Source organism: Kryptolebias marmoratus, linkage group LG12 (assembly GCF_001649575.2).
Source record: "Kryptolebias marmoratus isolate JLee-2015 linkage group LG12, ASM164957v2, whole genome shotgun sequence".
Lineage (NCBI taxonomy): Eukaryota > Metazoa > Chordata > Actinopteri > Cyprinodontiformes > Rivulidae > Kryptolebias > Kryptolebias marmoratus.
In genome coordinates, this window is record NC_051441.1 from 10,940,544 (window position 1) to 10,964,658 (window position 24,115).

General features: G+C 38.9%; 2 protein-coding genes across 2 annotated transcripts in view; one reads left to right on the forward strand and one right to left on the reverse strand.

Moving 5' to 3' along the window:
• Positions 1-13,268, forward strand: part of cyth3b (cytohesin 3b) — a 33,651-nt gene extending 20,383 nt beyond the window's left edge. Inside the window, exons 4-13 of the mRNA XM_017421857.3 lie at positions 870-936; positions 1,104-1,222; positions 1,585-1,665; positions 2,631-2,743; positions 4,052-4,200; positions 4,627-4,738; positions 8,300-8,376; positions 9,916-9,987; positions 10,103-10,257; positions 12,547-13,268. Of these exons, the coding sequence (XP_017277346.1) occupies positions 870-936; positions 1,104-1,222; positions 1,585-1,665; positions 2,631-2,743; positions 4,052-4,200; positions 4,627-4,738; positions 8,300-8,376; positions 9,916-9,987; positions 10,103-10,257; positions 12,547-12,619 (1,018 nt within the window). The 3' untranslated portion in view covers positions 12,620-13,268. The remainder of the gene's footprint in view (positions 1-869; positions 937-1,103; positions 1,223-1,584; positions 1,666-2,630; positions 2,744-4,051; positions 4,201-4,626; positions 4,739-8,299; positions 8,377-9,915; positions 9,988-10,102; positions 10,258-12,546) is intronic.
• Positions 13,269-15,523: 2,255 nt separating this feature from the next.
• LOC108239232 (zinc finger protein 271-like) lies at positions 15,524-24,115 on the reverse strand. Its single transcript, XM_017421818.3, has 3 exons — positions 23,978-24,115; positions 21,946-22,362; positions 15,524-19,706 (listed from the first exon to the last, which is right to left on the reverse strand). Exons 1-3 carry the CDS (start codon positions 24,081-24,083, stop codon positions 17,326-17,328), a joined length of 2,904 nt encoding a protein of 967 aa, XP_017277307.1. The 5' UTR covers positions 24,084-24,115; the 3' UTR covers positions 15,524-17,325.

The window sequence follows — 24,115 nt, forward strand, 5'->3', positions numbered from 1 at the left end:
ACTAACAACAGTATTTTAAAGTCTATTCTTTGAGCTACAGGGAGCCAGTGTAGGGACTTTAAAACTGGTGTTATGTGCTCTATCTTCCTGGTTTTAGTGAGAACACGAGCAGCAGCGTTCTGGATCAGCTGCAGCTGTTTGATTGATTTATTACTTCTGTTGAAGTATTTTAGGGCATAACTCATGCTAAAAACTTTAAAAAGTAGAATATTTCTCTTATTATTCCCTCTTTCGTTTCTTTTTGTTTGTTTTTTACAAATACAGCCACAGTTGCAGAGATCCTCACAGCTGTCATTTTATGTGTTTGTGGTGTGTGTGTATGTTAACGTATTAATCATCATTTGTTTGAACAGTAAAGGGGAACAGACTCTCAAATAAATGTTAACCAAACAGTCTGTACTTAGAGGCAGTTTGTGATTGGTTGATGAGGTGGAGTGATGGCAGGCTGTTTGTCTCAGGTGTGCAGCTGCTAATCCTTTTTTTTTTGGGGGGGGGGGTATTTTGGGCACGGGGGAGTGTTGAGATCATCCACTGAAACGTAAAGGTGTGGCGCTCTCTGTGGGGTGCATGCAGAGTGTTTGTAAGAAGCTTAACATTAAAATGGAAATATTCTTCTAAATGGCAGCAGAAAGGATCCACAACGTACACAAGTAGTTTGTCACAGAATCACAGGTTTTTGTGTTTAACATGCAACCAGTTTTCAGACTAAAGCTTCTACAAACTCAGGCTCTGTTTGACAGAGTGGTAAAATAAACAGTGTAAGAAAATGCCTCACATACTGACCTACATATAACAGCCTGGTGCAGCACCACACCTTGCTGACGTGTGATAAAAATATCTTTCTTTTTTTCCCCCAATTTTAATTGCAGCAAAACATCACAAAGAAACAAACAGATTGCCATGGGAAGGAAGAAGTTCAACATGGATCCAAAAAAGGTCAGACCAGATCCTGAACTGTGTGTCCAAATCAGTAAAACTACTCCTGTTGTGTTTCTTAAAGTTTTTATTCACTTTTTGACTTAAACTTTAAAATAACTCAAATCTGTTCATCAAAGTTCTTAAATCAGACCACATTTGGTAAATGCAGTGTAATGTTTTAACAGGGAATACAGTTTCTTTTGGAGAACGATCTTCTCCAGAACACCCCAGAGGACATCGCACAGTTCCTCTACAAAGGCGAAGGGCTCAACAAAACAGTCATCGGGGACTACTTAGGGGAACGGTGAGCTCAAAGATTTCCCTCCATTTTCCTTCCACCCTCTCTGTCAAATCTGCGTTGCCTGAGCTCAGACTCGGCCTTAAAGCTCCAGGAAGTCTGTAGTCTGGATTTATGAAGCAGAGCAGCGACAGGAAACGGTGCCACTAAAATAACTTGGGGGACATGTGGTTTTTATCGCACAGAGGTCAGAACCGGCACTGTCAAAACACTGATGCTCAGCAGCTTTGTAGCAGAAGGTGCTGCAGCAACTTGGCTGCAGGATTTGAAATGAATTTCTAAAAAATTAAACAGTTGAGGGTTTACGTCTTCTGTTGTTTGACATGTAAATATTTAAAGTTGTGACACGTGTTCCTGCTTTTCTACAGAGATGAATTTAACATCAAGGTCCTCCAGGCATTTGTGGAACTTCATGAATTTGCAGACCTCAACCTTGTTCAAGCCTTAAGGTGAGATAAGAATAATTAAAAAAAAAGACAAATCGGTTAACGTTAAATGGTTGTGCTTTTATAGACACAAAGGAGAAAACTGTCTAGGATGACCACTTGGAATAAAAAACGCTCATACTGAATCAGTTTATAAAACTATTAAACAGGATTTTCTAGTCTTTTATTGTGGCATCAGCAGATTTACACCATTTGTTGTTTCACATTCAAATCCACCTCCTCCGAGCAGCTGACTTATCTTCTAAATATTGACATGGTTGATGCAGAACAAACAGGAGAAAATAATGGTTTAATAAAAGTTCTGGAGTTTTAACCATCAATTTGAAGTCTTTTCTTTTTTTTATCAAAAAACTTATTTTGTTTTTTTAATTTTGCATTGGTTGCAACACAAATACCAACAGAATTTAAAGCCCTTTGCTTGAGAAAAATAAAAAGGCCCCTCTGCCCAAACAAAATCTGAAACTGCTTAAGCAAAGACTGACAAATTTTTGCCTTGAGCCATTTTCCTTCTTTTTTTATAACGTCTTATTAAATGTAGCACTAATATAACTTCTTTCACTTCATGCTTTTTGAGAATTTAGATCATCTTTCACTCAGTGATAAAAATTTTCACCATTAGTGGCCAAACTTTTGTTTTGTTTTTTGTTCTCTAATGTGCCTCTATAAGTCACTTAAACCCTGGAAGGTTTGCCTCAGCCTTCATTTATTCTGTTCTTTTTTGCTGTCCCATTAAAGACAAAACTGCTCCTGTTGATGTTACAGTAAATAAACTGCTCAGTGTGATTCATGTAACAGTTAAAAACCCTGCAAATAAAGTCACGTCCATTCATATTCTGTCTCTTTTTGATGTGTAAAAAGTATCTGAGGCGTATAATTTAAGTTGTAACTGACAGTAAATGATGAGGTTGCAACATCATATCAATACTTCATGACATGTCATTATAGTTCCTCTCTCTCTGGTGCTGCAGGCAGTTTCTGTGGAGCTTCAGACTTCCTGGTGAAGCCCAGAAGATTGATCGCATGATGGAGGCGTTTGCCTCCAGGTACTGCCAGTGCAATCCCGGCGTCTTTCAGTCCACAGGTACACACACACACACACACACACACACACACACACACACACACACACACACACACACACACACACACACACACACACACACTCACTGCAGCAGACTAATGACTCAAACAGACTGGACAGATACCTTGTGCCAGAAAGACCACCACAGACTTAGATCAAGGCTCTTCTTCTTCCAGTTTGAACATGTTTGTGGGACATGTGACCACAAGCAGAGATTTTCCTTAAAAAAGCTTTTATTTTTACTTTGTAGACATCTACTCTCAGACAGTTTGTTTATTGTGTACTCATGTCTGTTTATCTGTTTGTTAGCAAAATATTTCATGAATCAGTGAACAGATTTTAATGAAACTCTTAAAGTTATTATTGAATGATTTAAAATGGCCACCACTGCTAACCAACCTCAGCAGACTCTAAAAAAAAAGTCTATAACTCTGTCAGTTTTACAGATATTGAGCTAAACGTTGGTATGATAGCAGCTGAGAGTCATCACCATCATAACACCTGAGCACCAACAGGTTGTGAAGATCTTTGTTTTTAACTTTGGTCGACAAGGTTACTAGTTTAATTCTTCACTCGACCTGATGTGACATTTCTTCCATTTTCCACTAAAGTTAACGTGTTTCTCTGTGTAGTAATCAGTGTAATCAGTGTCATCAGTCTCTAGCAGTGGTAATAGAATTGATCTCCGATCAGTAGTGGTCGTTAGTGCAGCCTTGGCTCTTTGTGCTTCGTCTGCTGCTCCTGAGTTCAGTGAGGATGCAGGTGACAGCTCGGGTCATGAATATTGATGTGGTGCAGCGATGACACACCCAGACTAAGTTATTGGTCATCTTCCCGGACCAGAGTGCACAAGCTTATAAATTCCAGCACAGAGGCTGTCGACTGGGTGGATGGATGAGGTGGAGGATGGTGAGCAGGAGTTATGATGCTCAGTCGTTAGAGCCGTGGATCATTGATGTTTGTAGGGCTGAAAAGATGCTTGGCCTTCAGAGCACTCTGTGCGTCAGAAAATAAGGCTTTTTGTTGATGAAATCCTCATTTTTATGCAACAAAATGTTAAATTCAATGATGAATTATTGGATGTGTTATTTTGTGACAAATCCTACATCATTACTGATGTTTTTTGTTCATGAATAGTCATTTTGATAGTTTAAACAACACGCAGCACTGTAGGATCAACAATATTTTTATTATTTCTCGAATAAAAGATCGATTTAAAGCAGGAAAAACAACTGTTTTCATTTATATACATGGGCTTCTGGTGCAGGGAAAATTTCCCAGTGACATTGTGTGAAATTTCCTCCGCAGACACTTGCTACGTCCTATCATTTGCCATTATTATGCTGAACACCAGCCTCCACAACCCCAACGTCAGAGACAAGCCCCCGGTGGAGCGCTTCATCTCCATGAACAGAGGGATCAATGAGGGGGGGGACCTCCCAGAGGAGCTACTCAGGGTGAGGCTTAATTAGTTTGTTTTACTTGGACAAACGTATCAGTGTTCTGTGTTTCTGAAACATTATGCAGGTAATTGTTTAATGTAAAACATGGGATTCAGCACTTACATACAGAGTCAAACACCATTAACTGAGGCATTGTAGCTCATAATCCTATAAAGAGATTTTGAAAATAAAAACATTAGAACATCCTGATCTATTGATGTTTAAAAATAACACCTTTATTTAAAACTTTCACAGCTTTCCAGAGTTGTTGAGGTGTGAATCAGTGCCTCTCACGTTTTAAAACGAAAGCAGAATTTGTTAAAGTTGTTCTTAAAGCCTCATTAATCTAAAGTCTGGGCTAATGTTTGCTCTCAGCAGTTTGAATGTTCTCTTAGGTTTCTCTGCTTCAGGACATTTGCTCCTCATTCCTTTTTCTTTCAGAATCTATACGACAGCATCAAGAGCGAACCCTTTAAGATCCCGGAGGACGACGGGAACGACCTGACGCACACGTTCTTCAACCCAGACAGAGAAGGATGGCTGCTTAAATTAGGTTAGTGTCTTCCTGCATTCAGCTGCTGGGAGAATTTAAAACATCCCGGATAAGTTAATTAGTTTACACTTACGTGCGCTACAACTCTGGCTTCTTTTATCAGAAGGGCTGCTGGATAGGTTTCTGTCATGTTAGTTTGAGATGAAGCATCGAGTCTTCAACAGAATGATCTCAGTGAAACGATGATTTAGAGATTTTTCATGTATCCCCGTTGAAATAAATTTAGTGTTGCTGTTATGGTATATGCAGCTAAACAAGGTTACAGTTTTAAATCATTTAGTTAGTATTAGATATCATAATATTCAATCATTTAATATATAATATGAAATAATTGATCCAAGACAAATAAAAGTACCAATGTATCTATCTAACACTAGATTTTTTTATCTACATACAGTAATGGTAAAATCTTAACATGAAGCTTTTTTTTCCTGTAACACATTTCCACACCTGTTAATAAAAATGAAGAAACCTTATACTAGTTGTCCTTGTCGTGTTGGTACGACAACAAGACAATGTGAGAAAAATGTGCGGTGACATCTTCTCATAGTGATCAGCCACAGCACTGAAATGACCTGCCTGGTGTTGTGTAAATCAAACATGGAAAAGGAAACTTTATGAGGTGTCCTGCTGTCCTCAGCTGCAGACGCAGCATTAGTTCTGTCTTTGACCCGGTGGCTCCGCCGCTGCAGCGAAAACCGCACTGACTTATAGAAAATATGCAACATTTTGCTGAAGACTGAAGCTTCCTCAGGAAATAAAGTCTTCCTCTGTCCGTTTTTATAAACAGCCTCAGGGCTGCATCGCCAGTCCAGTTTATTCTAGCTGAAGGATCAGTTGGCTCCTTCACCAACGCAGCTTCCTTCACAGAGGTATTCATGTGTTTGAAAGTGTTTATGTCTGCCGGAGAACAAGTAGTATCTGCTGTAATTTAATCGCGCTTTCATGGCTCCAGCACACATCTAATATTAGTTGTACGCTACTGCACATCTGGTGGACATTTATAGGCAGTTTGTTTTGTGTAATTAAGCTGTAAAAAAACTCCCCTGCATTATTGTGTACAGTTGTAAAGTGTAGTCAGGACTTTAAAAGGTAATTACAAATTCTTATTCACAGTGCCCGAACAGCTTTATTATTAATAGGGCTTGACTTTCATTCTCAGATTCATGTTTCCGAGCCGCATAGAAATTCCTTTGCTTGTTGACGTGAACTTAGACGAACTGAAGTCGAATGGTTTTACCGTTTGAGTCGTAGTGTTGCGTTTTTTAAAATCACCTAAAAGATTAAAGGCTGAGCATTCCTTAAAGAAATGCATATTGCACACCACCTTTTATGCCAGAGTTTTGGATTAGGATCGTCTTATGTGTTGAAATTACAAAGTTGTAGCTTAATATCTGTAAATTTGACGAGGTTAGAGCCATTTTTGTGTTGGCTGAGGTCAAATAGCTGTGGCAGCCTTCTTTAAGTTAATCAGCTGTAGATGTATGTCCAGTGATTATCTTTTGAGAATTTTATTAAAACCCATCCAGTGGTTTATGAGATATTTCGCTAATGGGCAAGTTGGCATTAAAAAAAAAGATGCATATTGTAAGTTTCTTTTTCGCTCCACAACCAGAATGGGATCCTCTTTTATTCATTCCTACGTGTGCAGTTCTAGTAGAAACAATTGAGCACATGATAAATGAGGTATTGTTTTAGTTTGTGCGTTATTTTTAGATTATGGAGCATTTTGCATTTAGAGAAGGAATATGAGTTTGTGTGTGAGGCAGTTTCTTCCTGGTTTCTTACTGACTCCATCTGTTTTTGATCAGAACCTCACTTCATCACTTCGCACTTCAGCAGCCGCTACATTCTTTTATCGCATCTTATTATTTATGTCCTTTCTTCAACACATCGAGTTTTATCCTTGGATATAAGGAATGTTTAGCAGCCTGAACATTGTCGTGGGTTAAAGGGCGAACTCACTGCAGGTGGTTCAGTTTATTACCGTGTTCACACACACTTTTCTCACACACACACACACCTGGCTTTGACCTGTGCATTCTTCTGACTCTGTGTAACGTCTCTGTGGCCTCTTCAAGCTCACGAAGGCAAACGGCTTCTTTGTGGCTCACAGAGCTAACATGATTACATTATTGCGCGGAGCCTCCTCGGAGCCATTTCCCGCACCAGTTCTGACAACGATAGCTCTAATTTAACTCTCTAAAAATAAACCCTGGAGGATGCGGCGGAATAAATGTCTTTTTAGGTAATCTCTCTATGCAGAACAGAAATTTGGCCATGCTAATTCAACAAGCAGAGTATTTGGTATGTAAGGAAGCCCAGAGCTTTGTAATTACGTGTGGCCTGCGTAAAATGGGAGTGCAGCAGTAGAATCTAGAAATTTAAGTCAGCGGACACGTAGTTAGAAACTCTAAATGTTTTGATTTGTTTTTCATGCAACAGTCTGTGGGACAGCAGTAAGAGAGCTTCCTCTGAGTCTGAACTTTCCATCTCTGGTGTTTTTCCTCCAACTCAGTGCTCTGCATTTCCCTGCCAAGGGCTGAAATCTGCTTCAAACCAGCGTGTTGGACATTTATACCCAGTCTTTATCTCTGTTTTCCAGGATGTCTTTTGCAAAAGTTAACATGTGAGGCGGTTAACTCGCTCTGGGCTTTGGTTATTGTTGTTTTATGTGTGTGTGTGTGAACGTGTGTCCTTCAGGGGTTCTTTCAGTGCCACGTTGGGTTCATATCAGCTTCTGAGTTTGCTCCTGTCTCCTGAGAGCCACAGAAGTTTTCTCCTTTTTTTATCCTGTGGCTCTGAAAAAAAAAAAAGAATCGGCAGAGTCAGTAATAATTTATCTGCTGCTTGAGTCATCGTTTAACTAAGCTTGAAGTTAGGAGAGATCCGGGTGTTAGATTGTAATTGTCGGCTCGAGTGCAAGTTTCTGAAAGTCAAAGTAAAAGACCATATTTTTTACAGTATTCTCCTAAAATCTGTTTAACACTTCAGCTTTTATCCCTACAATGGCAGCAAAACACAAAGAATCAAACTAACATGTTGGAAGATGCAGCCTAAAATATCTATTAGAAGGAGTCTTGTTTTATGTTTTTGTAAACTCCAGACTTCTGCAGTGTGTTTGACAAAACAATAATGAAAAAAAATAATAATAATGACATCTCAGTATGGATTCATTTGACAAATTACCTCCAATGCCAGCTTACAACTTTCATAGTTTTATGACTAAAACTTCCCAACAGCAGAACAACTTGACAAGTAAGTATAGCTGAAAAAATGTGGTTTATTAAAGGAAACTAATTAACTTTTCATTTTCATTGCACGTGGATCATTATTTTTGTTTATGTGACATGTTCTAGTGGATGGAGGAAATTAAATTACAGACGTGAACTAATTTAAAGTAATAATGTTATTTTAAAGAAGAATAGGAAAACTCTGTAGATGACCGTTGGCTTCTTTAAAGAGCGCCACGCATCCTGCTCCTTCTTCCTGACAGGAGACAGCCAGTCTGTCACTACAGCCATCGTGTCACTTCCTGTTTCCTCTTTCTCTTCCTGGCAGGAGGCCGAGTGAAAACCTGGAAGAGAAGGTGGTTCATCCTGACGGACAACTGCCTCTATTACTTCGAATACACGACAGTGAGTCCAACACTGAGAATGTAAACCTCTAAAGGCATATTTATGAGAAGCTCCTTCTTATTGTAAAAACAGGAAGTTGGGTTGTTTTTAAATTGTAATCAGCAGCTTGAGCCTGGACAGGAACCCTGACAAGAACGGTTTAAGTTTGCTACACTGGTCGTTCTTCCACCAAGCCTCTTGATCAACACAAACCACTCGTCCACAAACCATCGCAGTTTTCTTTTTGGGTCTTTTTTTACTTTTGTCACTTCTTTGTTATATAAAAAAATAGATAGTTTCATCAGAAAAAAAGTCTCAGGCATTTCATTATGGTTCTTGCAAACCCTATTTTATAAACATTTACATCTTCACTAGTTTTACATTATATTGTTTTTCCATGAGGAATATTATGGTATTCAAGTCAGAAGCATTTTAGGCTCCACCACAAGTGCTACATCTAGCTGCTGCTGCTATTTGTCTTTGCAAATACAGGTAAATCTAGGTCGATATGTGTGTTATGTGAATTTAATGACAGTGTTTGCATTTAAGCAAAAAAACCTTTTGACACTGAAGTTGTTTTAGCCATTAGCTCATCAGTTCAGTCAGAATTAAATTATGTTTCTCCAAACTAAAACATTCCTAAGAGCTATCTACAGCAGGTAAGATGTTAACTGTTCATAACGCTTTCACAAAACCCCACTTCAAAAAATCTGAATTATTTCTTGACCATGCTAAACAAGCCTGTCTGGAAATGTCACTTAGGAAAACAAACCTAATATATTATTAAAGAAATAAGCACATGAAGACATTAGTCAGCTGAGTTTTACTATCAAGCACAAATAAGGAAAGGTTTCATTTTCAAAGATACAACAACTGCTCTCCTCAGTTCTCAAAACGGTGATGCATGAAAGTGAATTTTCTCACTTTTGTTTTACTTCAACTATTTTATTGTTAATTTTTGTCAAGGAAGAAAAAGATATATCTTCTTCAATTGTCCTGTCATGTCCATTTGTGTCCAAAATGAACAAGACTTACAGTCCTGGTTTGTTGTTTTATAAATTATTGATGATTAAATTAGCACATTGTTTCCTCTGTCACTGAATCCCGAACATCACCCCATCCCATGTCTGTTTCTTACTGTTCTCGGAGCCATTTTTTTTTTTAAAGCTCCTTCCTGCAGCATCAGCAGCGTCCTCTCTTTAACCTGGTATTATCCTTCAGGATGCTATCATTATGTCCCGTCCTCCAGTCTGACTGCTGCGTGCACACATTATCTGATCCTTTATCTGGAGCACGAGGACAAGTGGAGGGGAGGACACAAGGTTGATTTCAAAGCCTGCACACCATGTCAAAGTGGATTTTTTCCCCCACTTATTCTTCACAGTTCAGTCTGATTATTTGCTTTTCATCTTTTGAGTTGTTGTTTTTTCTTTCTTCCGTTTTTACTCTTCTAAATTTTGATACCATTTGATGTCTTACTTTCCAAATAAATTCTCATTTTTATTCACTTGTGTTCCTTCCTCCTTGTTAGTTTTTGCCTCTTTTCCTTCCCTCCTGCAGGACAAGGAGCCTCGTGGGATCATCCCACTGGAGAATCTTAGCATCAGGGAGGTGGAGGAGCCCAGGAAGCCTGTGAGTGTTGCCTCATTAGAGACCAAAGCTTTCATTCTAATATTTATCTCACCATGCGTTTAGAAAACTAGTTCTTGGCCAAAGCTGATTATCTGCTGCCTGCCCCCTCCTCCAGAACTGTTTCGAGTTGTACAATCCCAATCACAAAGGGCAGGTGATCAAAGCTTGCAAGACGGAGGCGGATGGGCGTGTTGTCGAGGGCAACCATGTTGTTTACAGGATATCAGCGCCCACGCCCGAGGAGAAGGAGGAGTGGATTAAATCTATCAAGTAAGAATCCTCTTAATACCAGCGGCAAAGACTGCTTGTAACGTGATCATTTGTGAATTTTACTTCATTTTTTATTACGGATGAAGTAGAGTAAATAACAAAAGTTGATTTGATCAGTCCAGGCAGGTGGAATTCCAGGTTTTCCCTCATTTTAAAAGCACTTTTTTTGTTGTTCTTTTAAAAGCCTCCAACTACAGAGTGAAAAGACAAGAGTCAATATTGCTGTGATTTCTCTGAAGGTTGAAAAGCTGCTCAGAGTTTGAGATTTGGCTCAGTTTTGGAGATTCTACAGTTTTGTTGCAACACATCAAAACATTACAGCATTTTCTGTTTGGACCTCGTGATGAAGACATTTTTCGTAAGTCTTGCATCAGAGGAATAATGGTGACATGGGCAAAGGAAAAAAAAAAAGCGAGGATCTCATCTTTTCTGTCTGGATTTGATTGATTTATAAGCAATCAAGCATAACTTGATTGGCCCAACCTCAGCTCACCATCACTCACCCATGTCCACGTTGAATGAAAATATGCGTCTCCAGGATTGTCTTCTTTGCCCACCTGAAGACCCACAAGGATCTAAACAAAGGATAGACACACTCCACTCAGAGTTGATGATGATGATGATGATGATGATTTAAGTTAGAAAATGAAAACTTCAGAAGCTTCAGCATGAATTGCAAATTATTATTGGATTTTGAATATTTATAGGTCATCAAATTATTTGCAAGAAATACTGTTATAATTAAAATGTAGTATTCCTTGGGATGACGCCCACCTACTGCCACACCAGATTTTAGCTCAATCTCTGTAAAAGTGACCAAATTACAGCCCTTTCTGTGTTGGCTAAGTTAATCAGTTGTAGACGTACAACTAATGATTACTTCCTGAAAGTTTCATTAAAATCTGTCCGGTGGTTCATGAGATATTTTGCAAACAGACAAAGAAACACACACATTGTGAAATGAAGCAAGATTGCATTAAAAAGTTCTGGAAAAAGATAATCTCATTTCCAAAATCAAGAAAGTGTGGTTTCATTAAGCTGGATACTATAAATCTCTGGCACAGTTATGATATGCTGTTTGTGACCTAAATACTGTTGTATAATTGCCTGCACTGAAAATGGTGCAATGTCAAAGACACTTGGCTCAGCACAACAGAGCACTTTCATACAATAATGAAATGCAGCGCCTCATATTCCTCACTCTACACCATCAAAACAAAGCAAACAGTTTGGAATCGATGAAGGACAGATCATGTAAACAAGCGAAACTTGTCCAGGAGATCCAAACTGGGTCGATTCGTTCGCAACGATTGATTGAACCGAACCACAGCTTGAGTTGCACCAGAGGGGGTCAGAGAACTCTGGTTGTGGGGAGATGAAAAGCTTTTTATGGAAATTAAGATTTGTTTTATTCCCTGTCATTTTAAGGAGAGATGATCGTCGAGCCAACGCGCTATCTGCTGCTTTAGTCACAATCGCAGTTTCACATGATGCTGGAACAATTAGTTTGCCTGTACTGTGTTGTATTTTTAGATTTCTCATTACGCTACAAATGTCAGGTCTTTTTTATGTTTTCAAAGATTGAAAAGGAGCAAAATGTTGCATTAGTCATGGCAGCCTTGCTTGTATTTTGATCATTGTACAGTAGAGTTATTGTTTCATGAAACTGGGCTGTTGAAGTGACACAGAAAGAGCGGTACAGTCATTGCATGCAGACGCTTTCCTGAGCGTGTGGCGCTACAAAGGGAATTGGAGAAATCCGCAGCGGGGGGTTTAGCCTGTTCTTGCTTTGTGCTGGTGCTAACGTGATTTAGCAGCCATGAAACTGGGCTTCTCAGTGGAGCTCAGCTGGCTTCCTGACTCACTGGCTCTTGATTCTCATTGCCTCTCCATCGCTCTGAAAAAAAGGGGAGCAGAGGGACGATTAAAAGCCGGTAATCTCGAGCTCCATTGTTTGCCCTCATTCAGAAGAGTAAACCTGCAGGGGAGTGAGAGGGAAAGTGTGGGACTGTATCTTTTACTGCGTTCTTGGCAGAGTTCTGGAAGAGGGAGCTCGTAAGAGGTTCCAGCAAATTGGAGGAAAAACTTGGGATGGGGGGGGGGGTTGTCTTCAGAAACCATGGAAACCGAACTGGGTCACTGCGCAAACTTTTTCTTTTTCTTTTTTTTTTTTTTGATCTAGTTAAGGCAGGGGTCTGCATAAATGTGCCTCCATTTCCACATCAAAGCTGTTTGAGACCCTCCTCTCTTGTGTTTATTTTATTGCTGTCCTTTGATTGGCTTCTTCAGGGCCAGCATCAGCAGAGACCCCTTCTACGACATGCTGGCCACCAGGAAGAGGCGCATCGCCAACAAGAAGTGAAGAGGGACAATCACGTCGAAGCTCCGAGCACCTCCATCTTTCTCTCCTCCAGTTTACATAAACAGCACGCTGTGAAGAAACAACCATCCTGACCTCGGTTTCTTTCCTACACATTTGGTAAACAGCCGTGGGAGAGACGCCACACGTTACTGAGGGGACAGCAGAGCTTCAGGAAATCCAAAAACATGGACTTGGTTCTTAAATGGAGCAGCAAAAACCAGCCTGTCTGTGTCTTCTTCATCTCATCCACCCTCCTCCATCTCCCCACTCATGATCATAACATGTTTCTGTGTCTCCTTAAAGCACAACTGCTGTGTTTCAGGTGCACATGCATGCATGTGAGTTAATATAAGCCAATATATTTGTGTTTGTGTATTTTCTTTTGTGCAGCATCTAGGATATGTGTGCATGAGAGGTGCAAGTGTTCCCTCCACTGTGCTTTATGGGAAAAAAAAAAATAATCAGAGTTTAGATGGATGACTGTCAGCATGGGGGTGGAAAGAGGAGAAAGACGGACACATTTAAAGCACGGTAGTTCAGTCAGTGCAGTAAAATCTCAGCTGGACCGGAGCTTCATCTCATTCTGGTGCTGAATTTTTCTCTCCAGGTGCCCTGCTCAGAGTAACCTCAGAAAAAAAAAAAAAAAAAAGATTTAGGTTCATAACAGAGGATTACAATCTTGAGTCAGCTGGGCTGATTTCATTTATTTGTGTGTGTGAAGCAAAGATTTTTTTTAAAATGTGCATACTTGTTTATTTTAGCTGAAGGGCAATGGTGCTTTCGCTGAGGCTTCAAATTTAACCTGGTTTTCTTTTGGACTTAAAGTTTTAATCCTTAGATTTCAGAACTTCTTGACTGGGCAAAGTTCTCACCAAGAGATCAAATGCAGCAAAAGAGCAACTGGTTAAAGCCTGACAAACTCACGTTGTTTAAGTTGCTGTACGCAGAGTTTCATTTCACCCTGATGGGTCCCTGTTCCACCGCTGTGCAAAACACACAACGTGATACAGAGTTCAGAAAGTGGAATATTTTGTACATATTTGGTAACCAGTTGCTGTCAGCACCAATTTGTTATGGCTTTACTATGAAAGCTTGAAGGGCTTTTAATTTTAAGTAGCCTCAGTAGTTGGGAATGTTGAGCTTAAGAGCAGTAAGAACATTTTTTTCTTGACATCCTTCCACTTACCGGCTGTTCATGTGAGGCTGATGAGGAATAAATAATAACTGTATTCATTATAAACCAAACTGTTGTCAGAAAGAACAATCATAGTATAAAAAATGAAGATCAAACAGACTAAAATAACATTTCCAAACTTTAAAAGTCCACATCTGGTATTATTGACCAACTAAAAGATTCATTGTTCAACTAAAAAATTCATTGTTTATCAACAAAATGCAAGTAGGAATGTCCAACTGCACAGCTGGACCTCATGGGTCTGGGATGATCCCTATTGATTTCAAGGTCAGGGGCACAGGCGAAAACCTTGTATGTGCTCCAATACACATGTGTTCAGGATTGTTGTGTGAGAGGAATTCATGCTTTGGAGTTTGATCGCTCTGATAATTCATTATTATTTACCATTGCAATATTAATTTTACTCAAAAACATTAACAAGCTTTAAAAGCTCACAGTAAAAAATTAAAGTCCCAAAATAAGAATCGATTTCTTAAAGATCTTAAGGATTAGAATTTTTTTAAAGCACTTTTTATTTCAGGAAGTCTTTTCAGTCTTAAAGCTGGGTTTGATTTATTGCTCTGCAGCAGCTCAATAGGTACCAGTCTGATTAAGCTTTTTTCCCCAGTTTTTATTTCTCTCTAGTTAAGCTTGATGTATTGTTGTGATCTGTTTGCATTCGGTTTGTACTCTTAAAGACCCCTGCTTGCTTTTGTGTCCCCTCTTTACAACCTAATATTCAAGTATAATTTGTGTATTTATTTTTCCTTTGTGAAATGGTTTATTCCTCCCTGTAAATGTTTAACAACATATTAAGTTATGTTTGTATATATCTTGTATAAGTTTTTGTCTCTTTCTTGTAATATGCACACTTTGTGTAACAAGTTTGCATCTGATGAAGTTTGGGGTCTTCTTTGCAAAAAGCCTTAAACAGAATTATTTCAAGATCTTTGATATTGATGAAGAGAATATAGGTCAATAACTGTGACAAAATCGCTCAAAAGCCATGACTGATAAAAGACAGATGGTTTTATTTATGATAATAATAAAGATTATAGTAGATATGTTAAGGATGATGATGACTATGATAAAATGATGATAATATAATTGATGTCAAAAACACCAATAGTTTTCTATGCGATTGTAAAATACAAAAAAAGCCTTGTGGTCAGGGCACATTTTTTATTTTCTACAGCCCTGTGAGTGTCTGTATGTGTGTGTGTGTGTGTGGAGAGAAAGGGAGTGGGGGCAGTATAGATGTATTAACTTTTTTATTCTCTGTAAAAGTTGTTGGTCACAATATGTGTATCTATATAAAGTATACATAAAGCTTAAAGCGGTTTCATGCAGTATTCATTACTGACATTTGTCACAACTTATTTCTTGGTGTAAATAACAAGCCATAAGTCATAAAACACACTTTAAAACACTTTATAATGACAAAGCCTACATTCCCGACTTTGTGCAGAGATGTGCAGTTTAATCCTGCATGGCTGAACAACCAGGTGAGTAAATAGGAAGTACAACAGGATGTGCTCTGAAAAGTGGTTTGAGGGGCTCAATGAATGAAGAAATGGCGCTCTCTAGAGGTTATTTGGTTAAATACAGAGTAGAAAGAGGATTCATAAAACTGCCCTCCCACATAGAATCAAATCCCTCCTCCTGATCCTCTCCCCAGCTAAAACAAAGGCCTTTAATTAAAAAAAAAAGAGTTTGCTCAACTCGCACAGTTGGTGAAAAATTGAAAATTATTTATATAAACTTAAAAAATGTAAAAAGTCACAATATATCATCACACATGTACATTATCATTAAAAATACTCATAAAAATGGTGCATGGTATTAAAATCTAGCTAAAATTTTAAAATGTGTCTTATACAGCTATCTCCAAACAAAAAAACAACTTATGTTTGATAAATTTACAGTTTAAATAAAAATATACTACTACGACATGCAGCTGCACATTAAGGTGAATCATTCGTTTATCAAACACTTCTTGTTTTACAGAACTGACAGAATGATCAGTGTTTGAAATATCAGCACTTGAGGTTCTTCATGGATTTCCATGATGTCCAACGCGTGTACATGTCAGATAAGACGGCTTCTTGTCAAACAAAAACGTGTTGATGAGAACAGGGGTGAATACAGTTCTGACAGTAAACACTGCAGGTTTCCCAGCAGGATGTTGTGATCCCGTTTCCTCTTCGTGATAATTGCCATTGCTGCTGATCACAACAGAAATGCCAGGATGTTCTATTCACGATAGTATATTTTGACTATGTGAGGAAAAAATGTTGGTATTGGGAAGATTTACTTGTAATTTACACTTTAAAAAAGAAAATCAAATTAATTACAACATTACCACAAAACAATACAGACAACAGCACATTTCACACTCTGTCTTACAATTTTTACATAAAATCAAAGCAAACTTTAAAGATAGTTTTGTAACATGGACATAAATCTTTAAAAAATCCAAGAAAATATTAAAGGGATAGTTCAGAACACAAGTACCCTTGGAAAAGATGATGAACCCCAGGTTGCCCTCAAGCTGCTTATTGGTGTGTATGTGTGAACGTGACTGTGTAAAAGTGACTTTAGTGGTCAGCAGGACTATAAGTGCCCACGTCAAAAGATCTGAACTATCCCTTTAACTTCTAATACTTTTTGCATCTCTCAGTTATTGCAGTTTAGTTTATAGGAATCCTGCCTCAGGTAGCTTCTGAAAAAATAAGTTTATAAAACAGTTAAACATTATTTTCTAGTAAAAAACAAATATGTCACAAAAGGGAACTTTAAGAGGCACAGAAAGGTAGAGATTCAAAGGTATTTTATAGTTCACATCATTTAAAAAAAAAAAATCTAATTTACAGACTATGCAAAACTACAACCAGCTTAAGTCATTTGGTCAACAGCACAAACTCTCAGTCAACCATCTGACTTGATATTTTCCACTAAACCAAAACTCAGTTCTGACCGACCTCCTGACCCTGTGAGGCCGGGTTCTGATGACCTGCTGCTCAGCAGATTGAAGAGAGCACCTGGTTACAATGTTCATGGTGAGAGCATTTAGCAAATGCGGATATTTGTTTTAGTTTGGACTTGGTTGAAAATTGATTTTTGGTGCGTGCTCTCTCTACGCTCACGGGTGATTGGTTATGCATGCACGTCGGATGTGTCTGTTTGTTAAAAATGAGGCTTCAGACGCATTAGCGCATGCATACGCATTACTGAGCGTACAAATCATTATGTTCTATACACATTTATTACAATGTTAATGGATTTTTGTTGCTGGGACATATTTTAATATTCACAGCCGTCTCTGTCCTGTGTGGATTTTCATGTGTTTGTTTAAAGCTGGCTTTCGTTTAAATATTTTTCCACAAACATGACAAGCAAATGGTTTCTCAGTGTGGATTCTCATGTGTGCTCTTAAAGATGACTTGACTATAAACCTTTTTTGCAAACATCACAAGCAAATGGTTTGCGTTCTGTGTGGACTTTCATGTCGTAGTTTAAATACGTCTTGTATTTAAATCTTTTTTTCACAAACATCACCAGCAAATGGTTTTTCTTCTGTGTGGATTCTAATGTGATTGTTAAAATCTGACTTCCACCTGAACCTTTTTCCACAAACATCACAAGCAAATGGTTTCTCTACTGTGTGGATTCTCATATGTTTGTTTAAAGATGATTTGAGTGCAAACTTTTTTTCACAAACACCGCAAGAAAATAGATTCTCTCCTGAGTGGATTCTAATGTGATTGTTAAAATCTGACTTCCATCTGAACCTTTTTCCACAAACATCACAAGCAAATAGTTTCTCTCCTGTGTGGATTCTCATATGTTTGTTTAAAGATGATTTGAGTGCAAACTTTTTTTCACAAACACCACAAGAAAATGGCTTCTCTCCTGTGTGGCTTCTCATGTGTATGTTTAAAGCTGATTTGATGATAAACCTTTTTTCACAGACATCACAAGCAAATGGTTTCTGTCCCGTGTGAATTTTTTTGTGTGAGCTTAGACTCGACTTTTGTCTGTACCTTTTACCACAAATTTCACAAGAAAAGGATTTTTCTCCTGTGTGGATTCTCATGTGTGTGTTTAAAATTGACTTGACTAAAAAGCTTTTTTCACAAACACCACAAGCAAATGGTTTCTCTCCTGTGTGGATTTTCATGTGGTAGTTTAAACCTGACCTGTATCCAAACCTTTTTCCACAAACATCACATGGAAATGGTTTCTCTCCTATGTGGATTCTCATATGTTTGTTAAAAGATGATTTGAGTATAAACATTTTTTCACAAACATCACAAGCAAATGGTTTCTGTCCCATGTGAATTTTTTTGTGTGAGCGTAGACTCGACTTTAGTCCGTACCTTTTACCACAAATTTCACAAGAAAATGATTTTTCTCCTGTGTGGATACTCATGTGTACTTTTAAATTTGACTCGGATAAAAAGCTTTTTTTACAAATACCACAAGCAAATGTTTGTTCTGTGTGGATTCTCATGTGATTGTTTAAATCTGCCTTCCATCTGAACCTTTTTCTACAAACATCACACTGAAATGGTTTCTCTCCTGTGTGGATTCTCATGTGTTGGTTTAAAGTTGACTTGAGTATAAACCTTTTTTCACAAACATCACAAGCAAATGGTTTCTCTCCCATGTGAATTTTTTTGTGTGAGCTTAGACTCGACTTTTGTCCGTACCTTTTACCACAAATTTCACAAGAAAAGGATTTTTCTCCTGTGTGGACACTCATGTGTACTTTTAAATTTGACTTGGATAAAAACCTTTTTTTACAAACATCACAAGAAAATGGTCTTTCTTCTGTGTGGACTTTCATGTGGTAGTTTAAACCTGACTTGTGTCCAAAACGTTTTCCACAAACATCACAAACAAATGGTTTCTCTCCTGTGTGGATTCTAACATGAGTGTTTAAATCTACCTTTTGTCCAAAACGTTTTCCACAAACATCACAAACAAATGGTTTCTCTCCTGTGTGGATTCTAACATGAGTGTTTAGACCTGACTTTTGTCCAAACCTTTTCCCACAAACATCACAAGCAAATGGTTTCTCTCCTGTGTGGATTCTAACATGAGTGTTTAAAACTGACTTATGACAGAACCTTTTTTTACAAACATCACAAGCAAATGGTTTCTGTCTTGTGTGAACTCTCATGTGTTTTTTTAGATCAGACTTTCCACAGAATTTTTTTCCACACTCATCACAACTAAACGTTGTTTGTCTTGGCTGGATTTTCTTGTTTGAGCCTCTAGATTTCTTCTCTCTAAAACATTTCTTATTCACCAAACCTCTTAAAGACATTGTTCTTGAATGACGTGTTGTGTGAAATTGCTTCCCACGATCAGATAAACTGTGAGACTTGTTGATACTGTTTTTACCTGTCTCAGACTTCATCCAGTCACTGTCTTCAGGATCTGATCCAGAGTCTGATAAGTCTTTGGAATGAAAGTCAGGATCATGTAATTTTTCATCATCTTCACCTTCCTCACTGACTTCAGTCTGTGAAGAGCTGGACTCATCATCATGAGTAGAGAGATCTGGGTTCCTGATAGTTTCTGCTCCTCCACAGTCCTCTCCACCAGTTGCTGCTGTCATCTGGTCAGCTGAGCTGCTGGTTGGAAGATCTCCCTCCTCCACTTGGTGCTGATGAAGCTGTAAGAACAAAGGTTTCTCTTCATCATCCTCACTCTTCAAAGGATCTGCAGTGCAGGAAAACCTGGTGTCATCAGCCTCCTCCTTCACACTGAGCTGCTCTACATGAAGACTGGTCCACAGTTCCTCCTCTTCCTCCTTTATGTTGACGGTCTCTGGGTTCTGTTGGTCCACACCGGGCCTCCATTCTTCAGGAGCTTCTTCTATAATCAGTATAATCTGCTGAACATCTGCAGAAACACATAAACAGTTATAAAGGTTGAAACTTTATTTTTCACATAGTTCACTGCTTGACTCAAAACAACATCTAATGCTGGATGTAAGAAAACCTGCTGAAACTAGGTGTTCATGGGATTGAGAAGGTCCTTCAAATATTCCTTCCACTACCTGACAATATCAGTGGTTGAGGTCAGCAGCACCCCACCTCTACTATACAGTGTTCAGGGTTTCCCCCGGTGTATCATAAGCCTGGCGTGCCGCCAGGCTTTGCTGCCCCTGCCACCAGGCTATGCTCCACTTGTTTATTATAAATACGTAATTTTTTTATACACCTTTTTTTCCACCCGCACTACCAAAACGGCTACCTTTATCTAGCTTACCGCGCAAGGGTGCGCGCACCAACAGTGTAGCAATCGCACTGTCCCCACCCCTGCGCGAAGGTCCCGCGCAGTGCACCTTTTGTAACTTGGCCCAGACCGCGCACTGCGGGCCGCACTCTAGTGGAGCTAGTTCGCCTGTATCAGCATTTATATGATCCCTCTGTGAGAGATCACAAAGATAATCAAACGGCTCAAAACTCAGGGAAGGAGATTATTGCTGCAGCCGATGAAAGGAGTGTTTATAGAAATATTAGTTCTATGATGGGCGAATCACAACCAAAGCAAATAAGTAAATGAATCAATGAAAGTCAAACTGAATGCTTTAAGTTTAAACATCTCTGTATCACAGCCAGAAACACAACACCTCCTCCTCCTGAATACGTGCAGCCATATTTGATGTGACAACCATCTGCTCTCTTTTTTACCGTATTTCCACTGGTTACGTAGCGTACTGCCCCGTCTTTACGGAGAAAACTGCTCCGACGTAAGCGTCAAGTATAAACGCCTCCACCCCGGCCTGCCCGTGGAGCCCTGCGGGACTCTAATGAGCCCTGAGGCCGAGCCGCCTGCAGCTACCTGGAGTTAGCAATAAACATTATCGAGTTTAACCAAAAACGGTTAGTTGAGCCGAAATTCAGCAGGTGGCTTTACAAGATCCTATATGGTAAGCATGTTTTGTACTTAGTGAAAATATTAATTTGACTCGTGCTAATTTATCCTTGTTTACCAGTATAATTATGCAAATAGATTAAGCATTAGATATGCTTTGTTTTGTTGTTACATGTAGTGATCCCACATGCAGCCTGTGCCACAAAAAGCACAGTACAGCATCTCTCTATTTTTCAGAGTTCTCTGTTGTTATTCATTGGCCTTGACATGAGTGTGTTGAGTTGAGTGAGTTGTGTTGGTGCCTTGTTTGCACTTTTTCATTTATGCTGATTTAATTTATTTGTAAATGTGACTTAAATTAGGTGCAAACAATTTGTATTTATTTTAATTGTATTTTTGTTTAAAAAAGTATTTCAAAAGTGCCTTTTTGTGAAACTGTAGTTGTGTAAATATTTGGCACAAATATCTTACAATATCACATGATAAATAGCCATATTTTCAACTTTCCTGTCAACTTTAAACCTTTTTTTTTTTTTACTAAATCACGGTCGGCCAGCGATCGGCCACCTACCACCGGGCTTAACCTCTTTTCTGGGGGAAACCCTGCGTGTTAGTAAAGTGCTGCTTCCCCTGCTTCAGCCGCCCAAACGTTTGCCAGAATCTTCTCAGAGCCGATCGAGAGTCTCTACCCAAGGCCTCACCGAACTCCTGCCACACCCAGCCTTTGCCTCAGCAACAGCCATGGCTGTAGCCCACTTGGCCCACTGGTACCCATCAGATGCCTCTTGAATCCCACCAGCTAACAAATACTCAGTTTAAGCTTCTCCAAGTCTTTGTCTATTAAAATCCCCGTATTCACTCCCATTGTTAGTTTGCTCTCTCCAATAATCCACATCTCTCTCACATTGTTTCTGCAGATATTATCGTGATTATTTGTTTAGCTGCTTTTCAATTTTCACAACAAATAAATTCCCAACTCTAATACTAGCAAAATGGACTTCCCCAACCTTATTTCTTAGTTCCCTCGACAATGTTAGTGAGCTTAACTGTATGATTTTATCGTCATCTTTGAATTGTAGGATTATTTAAATTTATTCTGACATATTTTTTTACAAACTACAGTGCTTCCTTCATCTGAGCTAATTTTCTCTAAACTTTGTTTGCTAATTTGAGTTCATTTCAAACCATTATCCTCTTTCCTGTTTCCTCCATTCACAATCTGTGACCAGTCATTAAGATGCATGTCTTAGTCATAGTCTACCTGAGTTTTCAGTCTCTGAAGGGCTGGAATCATCATCATCATGAATATATAGATCTGGGTTCCTGGTAGTTTCTGCTCCTCCACAGTCCTCTCCACCAGTTGCTGCTGTCATCTGGTCAGCTGAGCTGCTGGTTGGAAGATCTCCATCTTTAACTTGGTGCTGATGAAGCTGTAAGAAGAAAGGTTTCTCTTCATCATCCTCACTCTTCAAAAGAACTGCAGTGCAGGAAAACTTTGTGTCATCAGCCTCCTCCTTCACACTGAGCTGCTCTACATCAAGACTGGTCCACAGTTCCTCCTCCTCCTTTATGTGGAGGGTCCCTGGGTCCTGCTGGTCCTGTTGGACCACACCAGGCCTCCATTCTTCAGGAGCTTCTTCTTTAATCAGCTCCGTCTGCCGAACATCTGCAGGGAGCACTGAAATACATGAACATTAAGGACAGTTATAACTTTAGATTCACACATACATCACTTCTGTTATTGTTGAGTTCACTGCTCGACTCAAAACAACATCTAATGTTGGATGTCGGAAAACCTGCTGAAACTAAGTCAGCATAAAACAGAAGTCCTTATGACTGACTCCCAGAAGATGGTAAAAAATATCAAGCTTTCAGTCGGTTCTTTCATGGAACAAAGTAAACTTGTAGCAAAGAGTCATCTAAGCTGGTTATAGCTTTTTATCACCTGAAAAAAAGCATAAATATGAGCGTAATAGGAGTACAAATTTTCATAGGGTTTTAATTTTAACTTTTCTTTTTGCCAGATCTGAATGATTATGTAACATGCAGCAGTAATTATTTTTAAAAACAAGAATGAATTTATTCTTGTTCAAAAAAAAAAAATCAATATTATAAAGCTGATTTGCAGTTAAACTACTTTTGTATCAAAACTTGTTTCATATAAATAAGTTTGAAGCTGTTTGAACTTGTTATGCATTTATTTTTTTAATCTCCCTGCCTTTCTTTTATTACATTAATGGATAAACTCTGCAATTTTTATTTCCATCTTTCCTATAGTCTCCCGACTACCAGGAAAAAAAATAGTCTAATCATCATTTTTTTTTTTTTTTTTTACAAATCCCCAATCTTTGTAAGGTAATTAGCCCCACCTTTCTCATTTGGTACCATTGAAAAGCCCCAAATGTCTTTTGTAGATATAAAAAAAGAATTAATTAAGTACTATGAAGTGAGTTAGAGATATTAAGGTTTACAAATGTCCTTCACAGAGGACAAATTTCAAATATCGGTAGTCAGGAGGATAGATCAGATGCTCTACGTCCTCAATAAAGCCTTAACAATAATATTAATAAGAGATAAATAGGACTCTCGTTTACGCTTAGTGAACGTGCTGCTTGCTGTTGTAGTTTTGTGTGACTCATAAACTTCGGCTACACAGAGAGAGGAGTCTGTCAGAGGGGGCAGGGGAGGGATTCATTCATTCTCTGGGGGTGATTCGTTCATTAAACATACTGATGGTTCGCGCATGCGCACACACAGAACTGCCGCTGAGGAGAGATTCGTTTGCTTAGTACTGTGATGGAAGTGGCGCTGTGTCACTCACTCGCCCACTGCACGAATATACTACGTGAACTGAAGGATTCGGTGAACAAATCATTTTAATGAACTGATTCTATGGGTTCAGTACACTCAAAAGAACTGTTCCAATCACTACTCAGCTCTTCTTCTCTGTCTGTAACGTTAAGTTAACGGTTAACAGAAGCGCGAGCAGCTACCGTAAAAGCTGCTGTTGGGCGCAACATGCTCACTCGCGCTTTGTACCCTGCTGCCGTAATAACAGTCGGCACGCATTCATAAAACGCGAAAATCGAGGACGTTTCCGGGGAAAGGCCGTCCAAAACAAGGACTCTCATCGGAAATCGGGGACGTCTGGTCTCTACATGGGTGAAAAGCGGCCACAGTACAAAAGCATGTGGGCTACAACACACACGTTCCTCGAAAGATGCTAAATCACATAGCTACAACAAACTAACTAACATAATCACACTTAACAGAAGAATTATGTATAAACAAACCTAATCTGCGCAGTCGAACTCTGGGGTTGAAAGCAGCAGAGAGGATTTTGTTTTGTTGCAGTTGTTCTATGAAATCTGCGGATGATGTTTCCAGAAACCCGGACATTTCTTCCACTGCCGCTACGAGTTGTCTTCTTC